Raw genomic sequence first — 17,308 nt, 5'->3', positions numbered from 1 at the left:
CCAACAGCTCTTTGCAGCCAGTGCACAGCCGCCATGTACCCCTGGCACTGCCATCTTCCAGCTCTTGCAGGCAAATGTGACGGCCCCTTCCTAATAGAGGTGAGGGATGGGGTCTCTCCTGGTCTAGCTGACCATCAAAGGGGGGTGAAAGGCTGTGGCAATGGGCAAGCAGCTGGTTGCTGCAGGTGAGAAGAAAGCACTATAAGAAAGCTCATGCAATCCATCACAAAGCAGAACTACCTTCTGCAGCCCTCCGTAAGCATGTCAATGGGAAGGAAATACTCAGGGATGCTCTTTTATCTGCAGCTGATACTAACTGAGTGAAATAAAAGAGATCTCTCCTGCCTCTAGGCAAAAAGAAAGAAGAGTCAAGAACTGGGTGAGAGACCAAGGACTGCCTTGGGAAGTGGGACATGAGCCACTCTTCCAGCCCGTGTGCTGCTTGTGGGAGTACACGTGAATAAACAGGCACCTTTATAGAAACACAACACAGGTTTCTGTTTTAATGAGAAAATAATTATATACTTGCATTGTATGCCTCACAGTCACTATAAAACAGAAGCAGGATAACATTTAAGTGGTTAACATACAGAAAGCCAGGTACTGTTGAAACTGGTTGATAAGTCATGAAAAGGAAGCTGCCTTTTGGTTGCCAAACATATCAATGCTACTGTATTTTCCTTCAGATAATGTCAGTACAGAGCAAGATGAAGCTCAAACTGGCAGCTTTTAAAAAAAATTGTTCAGAAAACCTGTACTGTAACTCCAAACTGATTATAATCACAAATGCTAATGCTTAACTATTTCTCAATACACAGTTTAATTAAAACCAGTCTTTGCCACGGGAAAGGATCTGGCCGCTTTTGTGGAGACAAAGTAAACTCTGTAATAGTGCTCTTGTTGCATTTGATAGTTATATAGATATGCATTACTGCCGTATACTTATAAACACCTAAGCTTGGTAGCATGCAAATGAAATAACAGAGGCAAGTAAACTGCATCGCACTCGTGTTACCACAGCGCTGAATGTGTGCTGCTGACTATGCATGTCCATAATTTCTGGAAGAGAACAAAACTCTGCTGGGTGAAAGTTTGGCCTTCCTGGACCGATATATGCAAATACTTTTGTCACAGGGGCCAAAAGTAGATGTTTCTGGTGCAGAGGACTCCTGCCTGGTCTCTCCCCATCACCACATCCCCTTTCTAGGGGAACCATTTAATTTTCACTTCAAAGACTCACGGCTGATTGTGGTGGGAGGGGAGGATGTGGCAAAGTTTGAAGGGATGTCTTGTGATGGGTGATCAATGCCACTGGCTTCCAGTGAGAGAGCAGGAGGGGAAACAGGCCTCCAGGTTAAACAAAATAAAGATGCAGGTTCTAGGGAAGGCAGCGCAGGGCTGCCCTGGTTTCAAGGCAATACTGGGGGAACTCTGAACACCATTGTTTGGTGCAAGACCACCTCACTGCAAGTGCAGGGGTCACCTCTTCTACTCAGGAAACACCCTTTTTCCCAGTCTCACTTAAACTCTCTCCAAGGGTGGAGGGAGCCAGGACTCCTCTTGGTAATCTTGGTACAGATGCACAGAGCTCATGAAGGCTCCACGACGTACAGTCTCACTACAGTGCTGCACTGGTGGTGGTGCTTTTCGTATAGTCAGGCATGAATCACATCTGTCGGTTACCATGTCTGAACAAAGGGTCCACTTCATTAGGAATATAATTCCTTCATAGGGTGCTTTGCCATGCACCTGGGTTTAGAGAGCATCCTTGAGATAAGCTTGCTGCCCTTATCACAGTGAACACTCTTCTGTATTGTATTCAATAGCACTTAGGGAGACAACTGACAGAACTGAGTTAACAGGTATATGTAATTGTACTTGCTACAATTCCCTGAAAATGAGCCTCAAAATGTTAAGTGTCCATGGACAGAAATCACATGCTGGAGGAATTGAAGTGGGGAGGTGGTGGTGTGGGGAATAATTTGGTTGCAAGCTCTGTGTTTGTTTAAGAAAAGCACCAGAAATATGTTCACAGTATCAGTACTTATTTTAAATGAGCTCAGTGTTTCAGGATAAAACAGCACAGCAGGTCATGAAAACAAGGAAAGGCTTAAGGGAGGATCTGGCTAATGGTTTCTTAAAAACATGTCAAAATAATACTTGTTTATAAAAAAGACTGAATATTTTATATAGAAAAAACACTCAGTGTCTTTTTTCTGTCACGCCCAAAACTTGTTGGTTTCTAGTCCAGAAATTATGGTTCCCAGTTGTAAAATATGCCTATAATATTAATTGGTGAAAAGAAAAAGTAAACCCGCAGCCTCTACACTACATACAAATACAAAGCACAAGAATAAATACCACATTTCTTTTCCTAATTGTCAGCTTACAAAACTGGTCAATACTTTGCAATCGTGACTCATGCAAATATGATGTTGGGTCAAATTTTAATATCACAAATACTGCATTAACTCAGTGCCTTGTTTTTATATCCCCGTTCAGGAAAAAAAAAAAAAAGAAGAAGAAAGAAATTAGCACTCACGCCTACAGCTGGTAAACAGCCTTGGAGAAAATAATGACTACACGCACTACCATATGGGTCCCAGTATGCCAACCTCATGCACGCACCTGCACACACACACACACACACACACACACACACACACACCTGCACGCACACACACAGATCCACACTAATCCTTCACTGATGATCCCAAGTCTAAGCAGTAACTAAAGGCTCTATGGTTTGTAGCACTGAAAACACTGGCTGAACGGCAAAACTAATGTTTTCTTCCCATGCCTGCTCTTCCTTGCACACTCCTTCCAACCCATTATGCCCTTTAGCTTTTTTTTTTTTTGTTGCCTGGAAACGTGAAGATTTCCACAAAGCATTGTACTTCAAAGGCTTCTTATGTTGTATAAATATAGTTGAAGATCTAACTATCTTTCTTCTTTATTTCATACCTCTTTCTAGGCCAGAGACTGGCTTACTTCGGTTATTGCCTCATTTAAAAATTAAATGTCCTTTATCAGTATCCCTTTCCCACTACCTTTCGAATTCAAATTACCCATCTTCATAGATTTTACACATATGCCACTTTTCCCTCCCCACCATCAAAAAATAGTTGTTATCCGATAAATACAGATTTTCTATTTAGAAACTTTGTTGCGTAAATATGCTCTGAGAACCTGTAGCTCAGGTGATATTGCAAGCATATAGGATCCTAAAGTTAAGGTAATCCATTTGGCTTAGCTCTCATCCCCATCTATTCCACTCCTGAATTATGATGGCTTGTGTTTGCAACACAAGGACTGTTTTACTGTGTCTACTGGATTGTACATTTGCAATAACTACCTCCCTGTTGGTTTGTTTTTTCCTTTCAAACAGATTAATTACTAGAAGGGGGAGCAGAACCCACCCACCTCCAAAACCACCCTAATCCCAAAACCAATCCTTCTGTCTCCTCAAAGGAATAGCAACACAGGGCAACATTGTTACGTTTTGTGGCTGGATAAGAGTACGCCGAAGTAACGCCGACAGTCTGGGTGCCGCGCTGTGGATGGCGAAGGAACTGCAGAAGTGTCTGACGAGCTGCTCTGGGGGTGGTGATCCCAGGGGCAAGGCAGGGCTGTCAACTGAGCCAGCGGGAAGAAGGGCATGAACCCTGGCCGCAGGCTCCTCCACACCGACCTCCAGCCATACATTCCCATCCCGTGCACCCTCCCCACTGAATTATTTCAGAGGGGGGATGGAGGGAAGGAAGAGGGCATATTTTCTAGGTGGGTGTTTTCCTGTTATTAAACGATTGCCAGGAGTTTGATCATTTCTGTGTCTATGTGCATCAAGTTTGTTGTGTATTTAATTAATAAATATTGGACTAAAATGATGCTGCTTTCATGGTGCTTTTTTGTGTTTGGGTTTTGTTGGGTTTTTTTTTTCTTCCTTTCTCATTTTTTCTTTTTTTTTTTTTTGGTTTTGGTGTGCCTGGTCACTGTCTTCACACTGCAGTGTGGTCATTCATCTTCCTCCCGGTTGGCATAAATGCCAGCTTCCCAACGCAGTGCCAGAGCGCTCTTTCTGCGGTTCACCCTGGTTGCTTCAAGGACCTGGTCAGGAGATAAAGGGAAAACACAGCACATCACTCAGCTGCCTATGGCCCCTGTGCCAGGGTGCCCTGCACTCTGCACCCAGGGAGAGAGGGGCCAGCTGGGCCAGCCCTTCCTGCAGGGCTCCCAGTGCCACACCTTGTGTAAACTGGGAGGGCTCATGCGATGAAGCACTTGCTGTTGTGAAGGTGGGGATGGCACACAAGAGCAAAGCCACACCATGAGAGGACAAAAGTGGTAGAAGTTGTCTGGCAGCATCAAGCTCACTTCAGGTGAGCCCCAGCTGCCCCTTTCCAGTCCAGATATGCATCGCCCCAGCCCTGCCTGGGGAAGGCAGAGGATGGGGTCTTGGTCCTCTCTACAGAAGCAGCTGTACACCTTTGGTACCAGCAGCTAGGTAGCACCCAGCAGCTTTGCCCAGAGGCTGCTTTGGAGCTGCATATACAGCCTGGAAAGCAATCTTGCTGCTTATTTGAGCATGTTACCCCTGCAGGCACAACTAGGCAGCCTCCTGCCATCTTCTTGTGGTCTTTGGCTTGCAGCTACATCAAGAGCGAAGTCTATGCACTGTGATCAAGTAGTCTTGGAATGAAAAATCAGTCTATGCATATGGGAATGGAGATTTACACAAGGAGGACTCCCATGGCCTGCAGAGTGTGGAATAAGATGGGCCCTGATGCATTCATGTATTTTTCATACACACATACAGAGCCATACAGACACACACATATGTGCAAACATGTAAAAACATACACATTGTGTATGTATTATACATATGCATACACATGCACACACAGAAGCAATTAACTAAAAAAGCAAGAAACAGCTTTCATATGTATTTTAACAAGGTTAAAAATAATCAGATGAAACCAAACAGTGTTAATTGTGACATGCATCTCATGTACTCCTTGGCAAATAAAGCATGGCAATGGGTGTTCTTCTCCCATCAGAGTGAGACATAAATAGGTTTGAAACCTCCTTACAGAAGCATGCGACAATGATAGTTTATGACCAAGTAACAGCTCCATGATCAAACTACAAAGCTGTCAACATCAATGCCTTCAGTGTGTTCTAAACCACAGAAGTTAGATTTTGAAATGTTTAAACAGTCAGTTAAAAAAGTAATTGTAAAAAAACCCAACCCAACAAATATGTGAATGTTCACTGAAACTATGTGTGCCATCCCCAGTCCCTAACGCTTCCTGCAAGCTGCTCCACATGCTCCTTGACTGCAGAAGAGTAGCTGGCCATCTGAAGGGATGATGTTATTTTATTCTTCTGTGTAGAAAGTCAGAGGCAGTGAGGACTTAAGTCTTGTCTGGAATAAAAATAAATAATTTAAGACTAAAGAAACTCTGATTTCACCCTGGGACAAGCTGTGGTTCAAAAAGCATAAAGGTAGTATAGGCTCCTGTACAGGCAATACTGGGGAATCAGCTCTGGACTGTCAGCTGAAATGACAGGCTATAACTTTGCTTACGGGAATGAGAACACACTTCTGCATCCAGACCTCCATTCAGGAGCTGCAGGTAGGGTGGAGTTTTGCAAGCCTTATTATTTCCTTGCCTGCTAGTTTGTTTTGACTGTGACTATGAACAAGCCAAACAACTGAAGGCAAAATCCAGCCAAGAGAGACAATGTTGAGCTGAAGCTGCGCCTGCCTCCTGGCACTGACCAGGGCTACAAAAGCTGGTCCAGGTCCACTAGAGGGATTTTTTTTTTTTTCCTGAAATTTTTCCCCAAATCATGCCTCCTGTTTTTGCAGAGCAATCTCTGGGAAAGGGGGGCATGGCTGAGCAGTTTCTAATTTACCCAGTAGAGGGCAGATCTGCTCACAAACGTAATAATACATTAAACTAAGTACTAGAATCAGTAAAACAGCTCCTTCTGAGACACCACCCTATAAGCAGTGTATTGGAGCTGCCTCCGCTGCAGGGTTGTGGACCAGTGGTTGAAACTATTGGCATTCTGAGTGTCTGAACCAGGGAAAGACAACCCAAACTGAACACTGAGGAACCAAAACCAGAACCAGCTGTCAGCACATCATCGTATCTTCTCAGAATAAGAAAAGTTCTACTCCAGGGTTAGAAATGAAAGTGGAGGTGGGGTAAACCAGTAACTTCTTTTTTTGGATGGCAACAGACAAATACTGATACAGCATCTAGCAGTCAGGAGACTATCAAGACCAGTATGGGATAATGATTAAATAAACCACAGAAAATTACTGTTCTCTCCACTAGATTGAACTCCACATGAAAAAACCAGCAAATTCAGCATAAATTTCAAACCAAAACTGCCACTGTCAGAGTGGTGGTATATTTAAATGAGATCTGCTGAATTTGGCCTGCAGATTTATGCCAGCTGAAAATAAAATGGATTTTACATAATTTACAACAGTTTCCAGTCAGTGTCTTCCTTGCTGAAAATCACAATGTTGTGATGGTCTCTGGTGATGGCTCGCAACAGTCAGGATCCATAAATACTGAAGATCTCTGCTTTGGATCAATCATTGTCTCTTTGCTTTACAAGATGGCAACAGTTTATTTCATTTATCCCTTGTCTGCAAACATGCCCAGAAGCTTCTGCAAATATAGCTGGTCGCTCCAAGGAAGACTGTTTCCAGAATTACAGCAGAGATACTATGAGGGCATTGAATGTGGACTTAGCCTTTGAACAAAAACAAATACTGATGTCTGGCTTAGTATTGGTAAACAAGCCCCTTAAATAAGAGAACAGATACTAATAAACTAAAGTTCCATTTGAATAGCTACTCCAGAACTATTTTTCTAATTGACTGAAAAGAGTGTTTAACCTAAAATAATCCTGATTTTTACTAGGCTCTGTCAGTTTAACATCCACTAGAAGAAACAATGGGGTAATTATACTATGGAACTGAAATGACTGCGTGAAGAACTGGGACTTCTCAATGGAACATTGAATTCGCAACCCAGGAAGCTGCTTGCCTAAAATAGCAAATGATCTCCATTTTTAGAATATTTTTGGCAAATATCAGGGCTGTCCATAGACCCATTATGACTCCAGCACCAAGAAGCCCTCCACAGCAGGTCATAGAAAGTCTTTTGCTTTAGTTGTCTGGTTTTGGGGATCTGCAGCTTACCGCATTTTGGCCATGTTTCAAAATGCTACCTCAGTAGTATCTCACAGAGTGGTGTGGGTTGGAAGGGACATTAAGATCCTTTAGTTCCAATTCCCCTTGCCATGGTCAGGGACACCTCCCACTAGACCAGGTTGTTCAAAGCCCTGTCCAACCTGGCCTTGAAGACTGCCAGGGATGGCGGAGCCACAGCTTCTCTGAGCAACCTCTGCCAATTCCTCACCACTCCCATAGTGAAGAATTTCTTCCTAATATCTAATTCTAAATCTCTCCTCTGTCAGCTTAAAGCCATTCCCCCTTGTCCTGTCACTACAACCCCTTGTAGGTAGTCCTGCTCCAGATTTCTTACAGGCCCCCTTTAGGTACTGGGAGGCTGCTGTAAGGTCTCCCTTGAGCTTTCTCTCCTCCAGGCTGAATAAGCCCAACTATCTCACCCTGTCTTCCTAGGAGAGGTGCTTTGGCATTCTGATCATCTTCATGGTCCTCTCTGGACTCACTCCATCAGGTCTATGCCTTTCTTATGTTGGGGGACCTATAGCTGGACACAGTACTCCAGGCATGAAGCTCATACAGCATGACTGATATTTAGCAAACTCAGGATAATCTGCCCTAATTTCAAAGATATAGATAGTCATAAGGCCAAAAGCAGATTTCAAGGATAAAACCAAAGTATGTAAGTGCAGGCACTCACATACTTGGTATCTGTGGTCTCTTTAAAAGGATATCCTTGTAACACAGGCTGCAACAATTTGGAGCTGATAAAACCACATCAACCTAATGGAGCAGGATGTGGTCTGTTGCATGTAGGTTAACTTCAGCAGTTACTATAACTTGCTGGGGGTTTGTTGCTTACTGTAGTGGAGCTGCCAGGATGATTGTATGGAAGCCCCTGCTCCCAGATGACACAAGCACAGCTGGGTCAGATCCAGTCTTGCCAACAGCCATTAAAATTAAGCCACCTGTCTGCACCAGAGAAGGTTAAGGAGGGCTTTGGTCAATAAAAGACACAAATTAGCTGTCGGGTCAGTAGAGAGCAGAGGGGTATCATGCCTTGAGACTTGCTGTTCCTCGGAAACAACTGCCCAGCTTCAGCTAAAATTTCTGGTGAAAATCAAGTGGTTTCTTCAGCCTGAGCCTTAACACTTGGGATTAGCTAGATGGCATATTTCCACCTGCATACAGAACTTCTGTGTCCTACAGTCTTTTTCATCTCTATGCCCTTTCCCATCCATACACATTCATTTCCAGCTCATTACTTGTGGTGTCATTATCATTTTACAAAGTAGACACGCAACTGTTCCCAACAGAAGGCCAAAGGCTGGGCATGTAAAATCTACACCTGAGCTTCTGTCTCTCACACAGTACCAAATGCTCTGATCACTACTTACCATTCATAATTGTAACTCAGAATATTGTGCAGATATTATGGGGGAGAAGAGGCCAAACCTCTGCTTAAAACCAGGTCTCTGAAAGCACTGATTATTATACTCATTATACTAATTATTTCTCTATAAATATTCTACATAAAGATCAGTCACTCGCTGGTATCATCGAGATAAAATCCATACTGAATTATTTAATAAACAATTTAATATAAAAAATAAAATAAATTTAATAAATAAAAATATTTAATAATTTATTGAATTATTTAATATTTAATAAAATAATCCATACTGAATTATTTAATTAAAAATAAAAAATAATTATTTAATAAACAGGAAATGGCATAGTGTCTTTGCTTTACTCCCCAGGATAGAAAATGTTCATATACTTGTCTTGAGGTAGCTATGTTGTCAAATATATTATGGAATAGGGTAGTAGTGGAAGGGTTGATACTGGACAAATACATGTCAATCACTACCACAATCTGCTTGTGTCTCTTACAGAAGTCCAGATTTGCACATATATCTACACACGATTGTTGTGTCTGGCAGAGTACCACTTTGTAGGGATACGGACAGACTGTGCAAGTTATTGCCTTACCAAAATATCAAATGTCACTGCAATACCCTTTATTTAGGAAGTTTGAGTTTCTTCTACTCTGAGACCAATTCTGATGTTAAGTTGTGGGACTGTGATCAGTCATCACATTATAACAGACAGGGATATGGACAGGTTCACAAAATTCACCAGACAGGCTGTGTGATTTCATCTGACTCTCTTCTTCCACAGATGAAAGGCTGGTGTGCAGACTCTCTACAAAATAGTAAAGATTTTGGTAGTGCTAAATACATTGTAATCAGAGCAAAGGAAAGCCACAGCACTCAGTATATCTGAGGATGCTTGGACCCCAGTTTAGCTTTGCCAGCAAAACAGTAAGAGGGATTAAGGAGAAGTTCTCATTTCATGCCTCAGGAATGCTCCAGTCCTGGGCACAGCTTCCATCCCTTTAATGACAACTCTTCCCATGCCAGAAATTGCAACTAGAATCTAAGGGTTAGAAAACCAGCCACAGAAATACTTGTTGAGAGAGACATGGGGGAATATCCCTCCCCCCTATTTGCATCCTGATTTTGGTATAAAACAGCACTGGCACACAGTATGAAAATGCAAGCTGCAGTGACATGCACTTGGAATCACCATGCAAGAGAAAGCAAAAAAAAATACGCAATTGAAAAGTACCTCAGAAGTAACCTTGCTAGACAGTAATTTACAGGCGTACTGGTGGAAAGGGAAAAGACCAGCATTAGTACATCGAACAAGCGTATTATAACTAGGAAACAAGAACAAAACAAAGAAATTGCAGGAACTGGCACATCCCAGAGTGTAAGATTTCAAGCAACTTGGTGTCATAAAAAAATAAGTATTGGTCAGTTTGGAGTTTTTTTAATGACGTTGCTTGGCCAGTCTTGGTCTTGTTTACCATCAGTGCTTGACCTGCTATCTTGCTGCTGTTTTTTCTCTTTTTCTCACCTGTTGAAACCTCTACTGTAACACATCCTCTTTGGAAGAAACTGCCTGCTTTGCCTGAAGTTCTTCCAAGAGAAGATGCACTTGACTTGCCCTCTGTTTCTGAAAGGCAAAACCTGCAAGCCCCAGCCAGAGCGGCTGTGTTTTAAGCCACTGAAGCCAGACATAAAACAAGGTGGTGATGTTTAAAGGAGAGAGAGGGTAGATGCCCTACAGAAACCACTGTCTAGGCTTCTGGTGTGTCTTACACAGAAAGAAAATGAAGCTCTATACGTCAGAACTGCTGGTGTACGCAGCAAATGAGGGGGTGTTTCCATGGCCATCAAACCTCTTCACAATCCCATTTAGGAGACTGTGGCCTTCTGCCCCTTCTGCCACAGCACCCTGACTGCTCCCCATACTCAAGGAAGTCTCTGGTTTCCCTTACTCACAAAGAGCTATGCTGAGCCACATTTAGCTAACAGGACCTAATGCTCCAAGTGGCAGCTTCCTGTCTGGTTGTCAGTTAGGCTTCTTCTATATTTTGTATGCTTTTAAAAGCAGGCCAGTGATGAGCTCTTTTGCTTCATTAATTACAGAAATCTTTTTCCTGAGCACATGGTTAAACGTCCTCTGCTAATAAATCAAAACTATTTGTTGTATAAATAACCACTGCTTAGCCTGGCATGTAAAATCCTAGCTCGAACTAACACTGATACAAGTGCAGCACTTCTTATTTGAATTATCTTTCCCCTCTCAATAGCAGGAATGGTTTACAAAAGGAGAGAGGAAAAAGGCAGGGAAGAGAAAATGCTCCTGCTGGTCCTAGGAAGCTCTCCCTGGGCTCTCAGAACACTGTCCTCTAACAGGATTTTGGGTAGGCAGCAGCAAGAATGCGAATCTTGTTTGGCTGTATGCAGTGGGCTTGCAGAAGGAGAGAACGACAACAAGCCACAATACTGCGGGACTTCTTTGTGCACTAGGGCTCTGTAAATTCACTGCAGCTTTGACAGTTATCCTAGAAAAGGATCCATCCCGCAGGTTGTCTGACCAGCACTAGTGTGCTGGCAAGTGCATCTTTGGGCACTGAGCAGCTTCAGTGCCTAGGCAGCTTCAGCAGCAGTGGACAGCTGAGCTGGCACCCAGAGCATAACTCCTCAGTCCGACGCTGCTCAGACCAGTGTTCTGGTCAGGACATCAGGGCTCAGTTCAAACTGCAGAAGAGACAATGCAACTGTGGCCTGCTTTCTAGGGGACACATGTGCAGCTCCACAAATAGCTGAGGAGTTGCAGTCAGGTAACTGAACAGAAGGAGTTAGGTCTAATGACATCTCCCATGTCTTTTGTGTGCTACAACATGCACAACGGAGAGCATGTAAACATCACAGCTGTGAGAGAAGATTTCAGCCACATGCCACTGCTTCACAGCTGGGCAAGTCATTTCTGCTCTTCATGGGGGTGGAAGAAAAGTGCAGGGTTGAGTACCACCTGAGTGCTGCCTCTTAGCAGAGCATCTTCTCTGCTTTTCAAGCCAGCAGATTAACAGATGCTCACTGCAGGGCTCCTGAGGACCAGCTCTGGTTTGCATGGCAGGAGTTTTACATCCCTCACTTTTTAAAGTTCCTCCTGGCTTCCACAAAGGGTGTGACAGTCTGACATGTCTCCTGCAAGCCTCTGAATGACATTCAGGGAAAGAGATTGTGTGGGGTGATGCCAGAAAACAGCATCCACCAGAGCAGATGAAGCCACCCCATTTCATAGGGTCTCTGGGGAAAACAGGGAAACCACCCCCTTCCCAAGATGTGGCCCCAAGATGCCACTGACAGAACAAGGCACACTTCTGTGCACAAGGCTTCCTATGTGGTAGCAGGATAGACGATGAGATCTTGTTTTTCAGTCTTGCCAATAGGAGAAGGGACCAGAAAGCTTCTGGTGTGCAGTGGAAATGAATCTGTTTACATTTTGAGTCAGGCCTTCTACTACACTTTCATTAACCAGCAGAAATACAACAGGACTGCTTCACACTGTGTTTCTTCTGATTTTAATATTCATATAGAATAGCTGCCAGATTAGAGCATCATTTATGTTACAAACCTTCACTTACTTCCACATGCCCAATGAGGCTCTGCTTTTAATGAACACTACTAGAAAGCAGTTTCTCTGGAGAATGAGCTCCTTGGCACTAGAGTCATTGCTCTGATGTCTCTGGGAAATGCTCAAGGACTGTGGCTGCTTCAGCAAAGAGCAAAAAGTTTTATGTTGCTCTTGTATCTCACTACCTTCTGCACTCACTAACCACAGTAATGATGAGTCTGAATAAAAAACCACTTCATGCTCTGTTGAGAAACAAGTTGTATAATGGTTAAACCTGTATTTTGATAGTTCCAGCTATGGAATTCATAGCTCTTCTTACTGGTGCCTTTAAAAAAGAACACCTTAATTGGGGTAAACTGTACTACAGTAATGACTGAAATTCAGGCACCCATTTCACAAAATGAAATTCTGGTTCATCTTCTGTGTGTGTACGAAAGACAACAAACTCAGAGGGAAACAGCATGAAGACCCTAAGACATTTGCAATCCTGTTCTGCAAGACATGGTTTCTGGGGAAGTTACCCACTTACTCAGACATTAGGATGGGACTTTGGAGGTTCTGTGAACCCAGGTGTGAATACACACTTGATCCACACAGGTAAAATAACCCATCTAAGGGTCTTGGTCATGTGTGAATTAACAGAGTCCACCAATGAAGGGCAGTTACCCACTGCCCTTATCAATAATTAATTAATTAAAATGAAGTTTAATATGAGTTGCTTTTGATAACTGCAGTTACATTCTCTCTTCCTCTCCATAGGCCCACATCCTTTCATCTCAGAAACGTTGGCCCTTATGATGTGTTAAAATCCTTGCACACTTGCAAGATAATTTGAGCAGATTCTTGGGAAAGAAACAGTTTTGTTGTCTGAATGTTGGCTCTCATGAGTCTTTACTGCAAAGCAAAAATTGCAAATGAAAAGTGCACTTACACTGCTGTCATCCATCCTTTCCCGTCTCTTGGTTTTATGTGTTTCGTAATCCTCCATGAGGGTTTGCATTAAGTTCTTGGGTCGCTGGGCTCCTGCAGGCTCCTCAGGTGGTGGGTCAGATTGTGAGACAGGGCCTTCTGTGGTGGGAGATGGAGGAAGCTTGATCTTCTCTATCTTTCCTGCAATAGCATGAAAAAGAGTGACCCTTTCTAATCTGAAGGATTCACATTTTTTTTCCAAAAGATGACAGCCGGATAAAACATTTTCAGTGAGCTTGAATAAAGAAACAGTTTGGAATGAAGTCTATGAAACAATCTCATGTATCAGAATGGTCACAGGATTTTAAAACACTCTCCCTCTTTCTGAAATACACTACACAAACACACTGCAAAACCTTTTTTGCAAAACCTTTTTTACAAAACCTAGAAGGGTTACCAGATGATACAATGCAAATTTAACCCACCACTGTGGTTTACAGTAGTATCTGTCCTGTTCCCTCCTACAGGACACATTTCAGTGACCTGGAAATGTCTGTAAGATTTTGAAAAATGGCAAGATGTTTTATCTGTCTCAGACAACACAACACACAGGATGCCACCACTGCACGCCAAGGAACACGCGTGAGAAGTGTAAAGAAGGCATGTTTTTAAGTGTTGCTGACTTTTTCTCGCCTTCCAGTGTTTTTTATCTGCTTTGTAGTGTGAAAGGCTTTGGGTCAGTCCCTGGTGTTACTCTTCCCTGCACTTTTTTCCTGCAAGTCACAGTCCTGGAGGGAGAACTGCAGCAGAGCAGGATGGAGTCTCCCTTCAACACACCCCTCCTTCAGACATTACCCTTCAGTCTCCTGCTGGGATGAAAGTCAGAGAGAAGTCAGGTTTGTCTCTGACTGAGCCTATTTCACACAGAGAAACCTGTGTCAGGCAGAGTGATCCCAGCTGAAGAGGTGGGTGAAAAGCAGGCCAGAGCAGTGAGCAGTGGGAGAGCTCAGGATGCAGACAACCCATGCTTCTGTAAGAATTGCAGCTTCCATTTCTCATCATCAGGCAGTGAGCCACCAAGTCACCAAGCTTGTCCCAGTGGGAAGAATGAGGATGACAATGGAGGTCATGGGTGTGGGAGTAAGGTGTGGAGGTCCTCAGCCAGAGAAAGCAATGCTGTACCAAAACACCTTTTCCATGGCATGTCAGCTTTTTGAAATAAGAGAGTTCAAAGAAAAAAAACAAACCACCCCAAAACCCTTACAAACAAGTGAAGTAACCAGGACTGTGCAGATTGTCATGGAACTTCCTGTTGCTGAGACCAATGAAAACCCTCGCCGCTCCTCCAGAAAGCATTATGACAGTGGTAGCCACTAGAGAGCAGCCTTGAAATGTCCTGTAAGAATCAGCAAGATTTATTTTCGAAGGAAGAAGTGAAACCTGGGTTGACACTGGAGAGGAAATCCCCTCACTTGGTTTGTTTCATTTCTGACCAGTATGGAAAACCCCAGCATCACCAGTTTCTTGTTACAGGCTTAGCTTAAACTGGCCAGCAGGGTTGAGGCTGGGAATCTGTCCCCTTTAATTCGTACCATCAGAGACTAGAGGGGACTTTCTCTGGGCCGAGGCTTTTCTCTGGGTTACACCATCAGCAGCACCACAGCCAGCCAGGAGATACAATGCCAAAGCGGAGGCCAGCAGTAGGTCCAGAGCTGCCTATCTGCACCCATTAAGTGACAGCTTAGACTACTCAGCAGGAAAGAGTAAGAACAACTGTCACTTTACCCATTAAGTTCAGTGGGTAAAAAATTCTGCTGAAAATAAAATGCCTGACTAAGGGTCAGAAATCTTGCTGTTATTACTTCATCCTTACACTAAGTAACCGTCTTGGACATACGCAACTAATACAGGAAGAATGAGGCTTCTCAGATGTCTGCCCAGTTTTTGCTTTCCCCCAGGGATGCAGATACATCACAGGATGCTCAGACCTATAGCTATAGACAAGTCTCATACCTGAAAAGAGCTCCTTCCACACCACTTCCCCTGGAAAACAATACAAATCATAGGCTTTGTGGGTATCTCCAAGCAGATCCATCTTCCCTGGATGGAAGGCACATCAATTTCTGTACTGTGGCAGCAACTACTCTGCAGCAACACACAAATATTCTGTGTATGCTGGGCAGGCTTACCATGAACAATGTCACAGCTCCTTTTCACAAACAGAGAAGCCAGGGTATTAAGGAGATTTGCCCACAGCAAAACAGTTGTTTGCTGGTTTGTGTATCCACAAGAAATTATGGCTATCCAGCCACTTTAGCTGTGTGTCTCAATTCCTCTAAAACCTCAGGAATTTACAGCATCACTTCAGGTCCTTATCACAGATGAGTGTCTCTTTCAAGTTTCCAAAATTTTTTTTAAGAACAGGTAGAAGAGAGAGATCCTACCTGCGCCAACAGTGCCAGAAAGGCAAGCACAGCCATCACTGAGGTTGTGGTTAGATGACAGTGTGTCTGAAGCTTCAGGTCTTTTACAAGAACCACAGGTAAACCCTGTGAACCCGATGCAGAATTCCACTCCAGCGCAGACCTACTCTGCTAGTTTGGACTTTGTTAGAAATGTTGCTCTGTTAATTTCCTTCTGGCAGATTTTCATCCAGAAAAGGTACTGTTCTCAGGCAGAAAAGTCATTCAGCGTAACAGCATAATGAGATAGGATGATCACAGGCACTCTGTACTAACCACAGTCTCATGCCCACACCTGATGCACATAGACATTGCTAGTGGTCCTTGCCCAAATCCAAGCTGAGTAATAAAGACATGGGCTCTGATTCGAATGGAATCAGCAGTGTCTTCCCCTCCAGGGGAAGGTCATCCCGTAAGATTGCCTTTAGAGCTGTTGCAAGATACCAAATATAGGTGATAGCATCCCAAACCTTTACCTACATATTCTATGTTTTCATCCTCTCTTAAAGAGACTCCAAAATACATTCTTTGTCTTCAGTTCTGGTGATGGCTCCCTCCACTCTCTGGCTTCAGAGATCTAGTATCAAGCTCCTGGAACTTGGCATCTCTTAATTTCTTGCCTCTTGTTCTACTTGGGGCAAGGAGGAGCTGCTCCTACAGAAAATACTTTTTCTCAGCCCTGGGAAGGGAAAGCTCAGGGAAGAGGCAGCTCCTGCTGTGTCCCATTCTGGTAGCTTCAAGACATTGCCTGAAACCTCTCTGAAAAAATCAAAGACATGTAAGAGCCAGGGACAAATTTCTCCTTACCAAAACCTCTGCACAAAGCTGGGGAGCAAAATATGATCGTAACTTTATCCAAGCTGTGGAGCCTACTGGGTGTCCAAATTGAAGAAAGATGCTCAGCTGATCTGCTGCAGTAGCGAGAGTGACTGAGGGGAGGCTCTGGGATAAGGGCCTGAGCCACCACTGAGTAAAGGGCAGGTACCAAGGGCTGATGGCCTTGGTTGTGTTAATGAAGGTGCAAAGAAGATGAGGAGAATGGGGCATCACAATAAATAAGAGCAAATATTTTACAGATGCTGTTGGCATTTTTTAAGACATCTGCACTGCAGAGAAACGTTTTAAAAATAAGGTATTTCAGCACAGATTGTTTTAGGACACTAAACAAGAGTCAGGGGATAGTTGAAGTATGTAACAAAAAAGTTCCTTTGGTAATACAGAGCCTTATTACCACCCCAGGTGAAAGGTGGATTTCTTGTGTCTTCCTGAACATCATGTGAGCAACACAAATATACAAACACACAAAGAAGCAAACAGTAAAGAAAGAACCTCTTGAACATTATCTCACTTTATCCATATTCTCGACGATGGAGGGAATAAAAGAGCAAATGACAAATGAGCTGGGTTAGTACTCTGATAAGGCACTCCTGGAGGTGTTTGGGGAATGAGTGATGAGCAGTCCAGAGGAATCCCTGAAGAGAATTATGAACTTGGCTTCCCTTATACCAGTGCTTGTGAATGGGTAAGGAAACTGTCTTCATCAACTCAAAGGCTTCATTTCCGCTCTAGCTTTTCTCAAAATTCTCATTTTAAAAAGGGGTTCATGCATATGTATTATACCTGATCCCTGTACAGGTATACAGGGCACTGCAAATTTTCCCATGGCCACAAATATTAAAAATATCTTTCCCCAAAGTTTCTGCTTCTCCTCACACTGTGCAATAAGTATCTT

General features: G+C 43.4%; 1 protein-coding gene across 2 annotated transcripts in view; it reads right to left on the bottom strand.

Moving 5' to 3' along the window:
- Positions 1-473: 473 nt before the first annotated feature.
- Positions 474-17,308, bottom strand: part of LOC101874952 (A-kinase anchor protein 2) — a 97,933-nt gene continuing 81,098 nt past the window's right edge. For both annotated transcript variants that reach the window (XM_031054211.2, XM_031054210.2), the window contains exons 3-4: positions 13,137-13,315; positions 474-4,107 (exon numbers count right to left, since the gene is read on the bottom strand). In XM_031054211.2, the coding sequence (XP_030910071.1) occupies positions 4,015-4,107; positions 13,137-13,315 (272 nt within the window). In that variant the 3' untranslated portion in view covers positions 474-4,014. The remainder of the gene's footprint in view (positions 4,108-13,136; positions 13,316-17,308) is intronic.

This window comes from Melopsittacus undulatus, chromosome Z (assembly GCF_012275295.1).
Source record: "Melopsittacus undulatus isolate bMelUnd1 chromosome Z, bMelUnd1.mat.Z, whole genome shotgun sequence".
Taxonomy (NCBI): Eukaryota; Metazoa; Chordata; class Aves; order Psittaciformes; family Psittaculidae; genus Melopsittacus; species Melopsittacus undulatus.
This window is presented reverse-complemented; position numbering and strand designations above follow the sequence as displayed.